Source organism: Pteropus alecto, unplaced genomic scaffold (genome assembly GCF_000325575.1).
Source record: "Pteropus alecto unplaced genomic scaffold, ASM32557v1 scaffold335, whole genome shotgun sequence".
Taxonomy (NCBI): domain Eukaryota; kingdom Metazoa; phylum Chordata; class Mammalia; order Chiroptera; family Pteropodidae; genus Pteropus; species Pteropus alecto.
In genome coordinates, this window is record NW_006436757.1 from 1,359,678 (window position 1) to 1,367,257 (window position 7,580).

The 7,580-nt window shown below is 40.6% G+C and overlaps 1 gene segment (V, D, J or C); it reads right to left on the minus strand.

Annotated features, from left to right (window-relative positions):
• Window positions 1–646: 646 nt before the first annotated feature.
• LOC102890889 lies at window positions 647–7,336 on the minus strand. The segment is given in 5 exon segments: window positions 647–1,537; window positions 2,714–2,827; window positions 3,178–3,243; window positions 3,816–4,094; window positions 7,253–7,336. Coding segments are annotated over 5 exon segments (528 nt in total).
• Window positions 7,337–7,580: the final 244 nt, after the last annotated feature.

Below are 7,580 nucleotides of genomic sequence, written 5' to 3' on the forward strand. Positions count from 1 at the left end.
ATGCCTTTTTTGGGGGTTTGGGGGTGGTGGCATATTTTTTTTCCATCTGAAAAATGAGGATGTAATTATTTTTTGTTCTCATGTGACCCAAGGTAACAGATGCGAATGTTTTGGAAACAGACATTCATTATGTACATAAGGAGAAGTCGTGTGGAATCTTTTCATAGTTTTACTTGGATGGACCTGGCTTATCCATCTAGATTGTCCTACATCCATTGACTCAGAGTGCTACTGCCGCCTGTGAGGACACGATGTAGGAGTTTGCAGGTGGCAATGGCAAGGGAGTTGTTGGTGAAGGGTGCTCCTTCACTCATAAGCTCACTCGACACCCCATGTAGGCACTGAGGAAACCACAATACTGGGTTGCTAGGGCTCTGCTACCTGAGTGGGTACTCCTGGAAACAGCTGTGGCCTTGCTGGGATGGGGGTATCAGAGCCCATGGACCACACTGGGGGCTCTGCTGTTGTTATTCCCGTAACAGGAATTCCAATAGCAGGAAACCTGGTGCTGGGTCCCTGAAGCAGGAGGTTCAAAGCTCAGGAAGCTGCGGTGTGACCTATAAGCTCAGCTTGGCTTTTGTCTGGCAAACAGTGAGTTCATGGCACCCACTTTTCCCCTGCGGTAGTCACAATGAGGAAAGCCGGAGGCAAGGCACACACAATGTGCTTTAATAAATGTTAACAGAGATAGCGTCAGAAAAGAATGGCAGAAAACCATCAACACTAACCCAGGTGAGAGTCAGTGTCCGGTGACCTCCAACTCCCTGCGTACAGATTGGTAGGCAAGAGATAGTAAAAATGCCGTTTTTACAGGAAAATCTAGGGATCTCATTTCTATCCCTCTCTCCAAAAACACTTGGATGGTGTCTGGAACTTGGAGTCAATTCATGTTTGTTAAATCAATTAATAGAAAGAAGTACATTTCCTCTGTATTTTACTCTGATCTCTACTAATAGCTTCAAAGATATTTAGATAAGATTTTAGAAACCCCATTGCCTACATGAAGAGTGTTGGAAAGTAGTGGGAGGGCAGAAAGTACTTTTGTGAATGAGACGCCAGTTTAGGGTAAATCTAGTGCTGGGTAGAGTAGAGCCTTTCATGTTTAGGTAAAGGACGCCTACTCTTCTTCCCCCAGGGTCTGCTTTTCTCTTGGAGAATGGAGCTGGGGACCTGTTGGCTCCCACTTTCTACTTCTGAAGGCAAAGAAAGTGAAAGGAACAAAACACCATTTTCAAAGCGTATTAGTTGTAGGAATTAAAAAACGAGCCCTCCATCCCTTTGTATCTTTATATCTATTTATAAAGCAGCATATAAAGCACTTAGGACCATAAACTCCTACCCCCCAGGACTTTTGTTTTTCCATCAGGCTGGAGGATGAGCTGGGGTGGTGCATTCAAAGGAAAACTGGTTTGGATAGCAGTCATTTAAGCATATGAGAAAATAACTTGAATCACTGAGAGGTCCAAAGCCTAAGAGATAGTATCTGGGTAGGCTTTTAGTTTCCTTCATGGAGTGTAGCTTTCTCATGCTGGTCAGCCTGCAAGTGAAAGAGAGTTGTCAAAGTTGATATATCATCATAGACCGTCAGTGCTGGAAGGAATGGTAGTGGCATGTAGTCTGGGGACGGCCAATACTTTCTGTGGCTGTACCACTGCAGACATCATTAATCTGTTGTGGCACATTTCTCTTCTACACAATTGTTTACCTGGTCACTATCAGTTGTCCTCCTTTGGTCATTCTTAACTCCTTTGTTTTACAGATGTAAAAATCCAGGCCCAGACAGGTATAGCAAACTTGCTAAGGTAACGTAGTGAGTCAGAGACAAAGTCAGGACTAAAACTCAGATCTTCTGACTCCTAGTCTAGTGTTCTTTGTATACAGACACATGGCCTGTGTCCTTGGTACTATTGGTAAAACAATCACCTGTTTGGGAATGACTGGCTATGCTTGCAGGGTGGATCGGATCAGTCCAACACTCTAAGTCTAGGGTTGTTCCTAGATCAGAAGCTGGGACTGAGAAGTATTTAGGGGTATTGGAGAAAGAGTTTCATAGGCAAAGCTAGACCCAGCTTTGAATTTCATATCTAAGTTTAACTGGTGAGGGAATGCAAGTAACAGGCAAATAATCTCGGCCTCAATTTCATATTACCCTGAGTAGCTAGTAGTGGGCTGTTCATGACTAATGGGGGCATAGCCTCACCCCAAAGCTAGGCTGGTTTACACATTGAAGTCCTATTATTAAGGATTGGGAGTGGGCATCTCTTTCATCTGAGCAAAACCAGATTCTGCTCCCCCTGAATATTCTTCAGTAAGGCTCTATTGGCTTTGCAAATAACCCATGGCCCCTTGGCCAGATAAACAAAATAACAAAGAAAACAAATTCTCTTTATTAAGCTCCAATTTTTTAGCTTCTGGGTTGGAGGTGGGGGTTATTGGTTGGTATTACATTATGCTAGGGTTAGGGTTAGGGTTACTATTTGGTGAAATCCTTCACCAGATGATGAGTTTGAGTCTAGTTTGAAATAAAAGGAAAGCAGGAGATAGAGTGTGTTATGTCAAGTATCTGAGATGACCAACTTTATTAATTTGAAGTATGTCTCTATGTGTTTTTCCCTTCCCAATGCCTCTTGGTCTTTTACCATTCCTAAACTCCTTTTCTCCATGTGCAGCATAGTTCAGATGGAGGAAGGAATAATAAGGAAGTAATTCTTACCTTCAAAGAAAACTAACTTGACAGTCAAGAGAAAATTGATGGCAACACTCTTGGCAAATAGCATTCGCAGTCCTAGTACTGTGAGGGACATCATGTTCACCTTCCCGGGATGCACTGTGGTGGAACAAGAGTGAAGATTGTGGCTTTGCAAGAGACTAAATTCCCTTCCAAGATTTGGGCTCACGACCCGACACCCAAATCACCATTATCCCTTTTGATCTGCAAGCCTAGCTTGGTGCCAGACAGCCCTCAGTGACCCGAGGCTGCTGCTCACACCCAGCCTGACAAGATTTGAAAACCCATGTTTGCAGCCCAAGCTTAGTTGGAAGAGTCAGAGGGAACCAACTGGGCTCAGGTATAGTTTTTGTTTTCTTTTGAAATCTGGTGATTTTTGGCTTCATCGGACATTTACAGAGTTTGCTTTAACCTTCACTTGGGAAGTTGATCCTTTGATTTCAACCTACCTTTGGGGTCATGGCAGCTCTTTGAAGTCTGCTGTATGTCTTCAGGTTCCATTTGTTTTAGATCATCTGGAACAAACATCAGTGGTCAGGCTTACCTTGGCAACCAAGAGGCTCAAAGGATTTCAAGTTTTAAAACCAGAGAAGACTTTAAGTAAGTAAACTTTAAGTAAGTGTAATTGGTTAAGGTCATACAGCTATTTATGTAGCCAACATATCTACCATCCTGGTTTTTTTTATTATACCATGAGGCTAACATCCAGGCTGCCTCTTATTTGTAGGAAGAACTAGGTTTCTTAATCCATGAGAGGCTGCCCTTTGTTTTGGCCTTCACACTAGATTGTACTACACATGGATTTCAACCCCAGAGCCTAGTAATAAGATAGCTATTCGTCTAAAAGAGACAGTTGTTGGTGAAGAGGAGAGATGGGGATGAAATCAGATGAACTCTATTTTAAATTACAGCTCAGAAATGCAGAGTTCAATTCCCAGTCAATGATGGGCTATAGTTGAGCTTAAGTCTTGTTTCTAGCATGATGTCATATTGAGAGCCATCTCTCACGAGTTTACATCTACAACTTCCCTTTTTCCTAAGTTTTCTTCCTCACAATCCCAGCCTCTTGAGGCCAGATATGACTTACCTGAAGAAGTTGTGTTCGGTTCAAAGTCAGTGGAGTACAAGATTTTATTGTTGTGTTGAACTGAACATGTCACTGAATTAGAATCTTCGTATTGACCAAGCTTGACAGCACTGTACTTCCCACTGGGAGAGACTACGATAGCGGGGTCAAATTCTACTATTCTCTTGGACGACTGGAGGCTTATAGCTACATTCTTGGGGTAGAAATCTTTCACCAGACAAGCAACACTCGTCCCATTTTTCATGATGAAAACGGATGGTTCGGTAAGAGGCTGACTTTCTGCAAATATAAGCAATTTATTTTTTGAGATGGTTATTCACAATATGTTGTATTAAACAATGGTGTTTATCTCAATTCCCCTGGGGCCAAACACTATAACCCAGTCATTTCTGCTTCCTGTTAGTGACCTAGGCTTGTTAGTGCCTCTATGAATGGTTGGCCAAAGGTAGCAGGAATTAAAGGCAATCAGCTTGACTTTGAGTTAGAAACTGCTAAGAGATATGGCCGGGAGCAGAGATGGAAAATAACAACTACAAAAAAGTTTCTAGATCATCTGGATTTCCATGATCTATGCTTTATTAATTAATCATCGGGACAATTGAAGTCAGGCTGAACACCTGTCTGCACTGGTTAGTTTATTCTAAATAGATGGGCCCTTGGAGGGAGATCAGGGCAGGTGCTCATGCTCTGCATTATGCCAGTGAAAGAATTTAAGATCTGAGAAGGACTATATAACTGGTTCAGATGCTCTGAAGATGGTAGTGTTGGGGTCACTTCAGGGTGTCACCTCCATTTTATGGACTGGAAGGGACCCCCTGAAGTTAAGTGATACATCTCTCTGCCTTTAGGTGAATACTTATTCTTTTGTAAGAGTCTACGCTACAGTTTCCGCTGCATCTTTAATCAGAGAATAACTATCATTCTCAGGGAGTCCTTATAGACATAAAACCAGTTTAAGTTTATTTTTCTTGTTTTATTCTAAGTGGAGCTGTGGAACGTTCATTCTAATAATTGGGTCTTTTCCTAGCCTTCTCTCCTTTCATGACTTACCTTGGACTATCATCTATCTGCTACTCCTATACACATCTTTCCCCCGCCCTTAAAATCGAAAGCCTTTCAGGGAGGTAATAATGGTTCTCTCTCATTATGACTTATTGAAGTTTTTGAGTTGTGATAGATTTTGTGTCTGTGAAAACTTGGACTTTTAGGCTACCTTCAAATAACTGCTAAATAAAGAGCCCTTCAAAGGTCTGAAATCAGGAAAGACAACCAAACTGTGAATGGTAATCTGGATATACTTCCAATCATAGGCTTAATGGCTGATTTTCAATATTACTAGCTAGTGTGAATATGGCTATTAATATTCAAAACTTAGATGAATTTAGCTTCTTGGTATCATATTACAAATATGTTGAATTTCAGTGTACTTTTATTTACTACAGTCTACAGTCTACGTAAGGTATTGCTAAACAAAAGGGCATAGTAATGAATAGGAAAATGGAGTTATTTTTCTAATGCTCTATCCTGAATCTGGATTTGGACTTCATCTGTGAAGCTTTAACCAAATCAATCAGTTATATCTGGTCGAGATGGAGCGATTGCTCATCAGGAAATTCTTGCTGATCACCACTTTGTAAATTGACTATGGCCAATCAGAGTTTTTCCAGAGATCAGCTGTTCAGAGAAGCCCCTCATCACTACCATTACAATTCTCCATTTTTTCCTCTTCTGGGAAGCTCATATAAAAGACTGAGTTCTGTTCTAGTCACTCAGGGCAGAAAACTCCTAGAAATCTGGTTCCTTACATTTTTGGCTTTAGCTCTAGACTGAGGGATTTGACTTTCTCAAAAAGTTCTTCTGGAACCTACTTTCAGCCTATATGAGAAAACCATTGTTTTGTTTCCTGGCATACCTGAAGCCACTGATAACAGACACTGATAACCCGAGCAGTAACGGTTTAGAAACCACATGTTCTGTTTGCTCACTTCCCTTCAGAACTGTGACATTTCTTGCTCACTATAATGACTTTAGTTTGAAATATATTTTGGTTGACTTTCAAGAGAGTTATACATTATAGAGAAAGAAACTAGTCCATTAAAAAAGAAAAAATGAAACAACCCTATCTCCTTGGTTTCTTAAGAGTATGTTCCAGTCCTAGTCTGATTTAGTGGTTTGCTTGGGATTTAAAATATAAATTCAAAGGCAGTTGTCAACGATCACTTTGGGCTGGAGAGGCCTGGTTTGAATAATTTGAACAATGTAATATAGCTGACAACACAGATGCCTGAAGAAGGTCATGCACTTATGATATTGAGCTCTGAATGTGTTAGTCAGTATTTCAGATAGAGCATAGTGCCCTGACTTGGTAATATAGTTTTCTCAGACTCTTTTCCCCAATGTCTATATGTTCAAAACAATAGTTTGAAAGAAAAATATTTTATTTAATCTATTCTTTGGTATTATGGTTACCAAAGAAAAGTCTAGAGACCGAATTGAGCTTTTTTTAAAAAATGGAATGCATGCAATATAGTTGCCATATGTAACCTAGTCTATTTAAATTGGACCTAAACCAAAATTTGAAATTGTAAAACATTTACATTATCATAGTCCAAAATTTAAATTAAAGATTTAATTAATTATTTATCTTTTGAGAATTTCTAGCCTTTCTTCTTGGTCCGCAAATGTAATTACATTTTAACATGTGTTTCAAAGTGTGGTTTATTTGGATAATTGTTATTTTATTTTCAGATTTATCTTTTAGTGAATACCAAGCCATGCTAAGGTTATGTGCTGGTAAAAAATACGAAAGGAAGTGTATACATTTCCTGAACAGTCTTTCTGAATTTATAAACTTGGAAATCATCTAGGGTTTAGATTCTCTTAGAGTCCTGCTGGTTCCCTAGGAACTGCAATATCTATAACAAATGTCACTCATAATTTCAAGGCTATTTGCCAATATGGAATTTAACTTGAACGCTAAGATATAAGTTGGCTCTACCTTATTACGCTGACCAGGTTAACCACCTCTTTTCTAAATCTTCCAAGCTGCAGGACATTAGTTTTCAGGATGCAGCTTAGTCAGCTTAGCCAAAGGATATCCAAGGATAAAGCAACTTCCTGGAGAATTTGGGCTAAGTGTCTCTGCCACCGCTCCACCTTACCTGTATGCTTCAACTATTAGTATAATTCTTCTAGATTTTTTGTGCTTTCTAGGCTGCTCTGAAGATTTCAGAAGTAAGCAGGAGACATAGTTTTAATATATGTTTTTTAAAAATTAAATTAACTACAAAGCTACTTCAGTGGCTCAGCCTAGTGTCTCCACTCTGGCTCACTCCACATCTCCTGGTTATACTTTCTCAAGTAATGTAAACTGAGTGGCAGCTGCAGTCCCAAGAGTCAGTTTATCCCTAGAAATATAGGGGGAAAAATCAACTCACGGGGCTCCACGAAGAGTTCGGTTCCAGCTCCAAAAATCATCTGCCGGGTGTCCCAGGAGCACATTGTGACACTGTTTCACAAGTAACCAGCCTTGGGCTGGCCCTGGAGCCTGGGCTAGAACATCTGTGCCCTGCCTCCCCAGCCTGAGTTCCAGCCAAAGACCCCACGGAGAACTACAAAGCTTCCCTTGATGAGCTCAGGGTACTGAGTGCACAGAGTCTCAGTTCTCTTTGAAGATATTAATAGTTTAGCTGCTGAATTAGGATATGAACATGAAATCCCTAGCCGAGAAGCACTTGGACGGGGACAAGGCTGAGATAGAGCCAG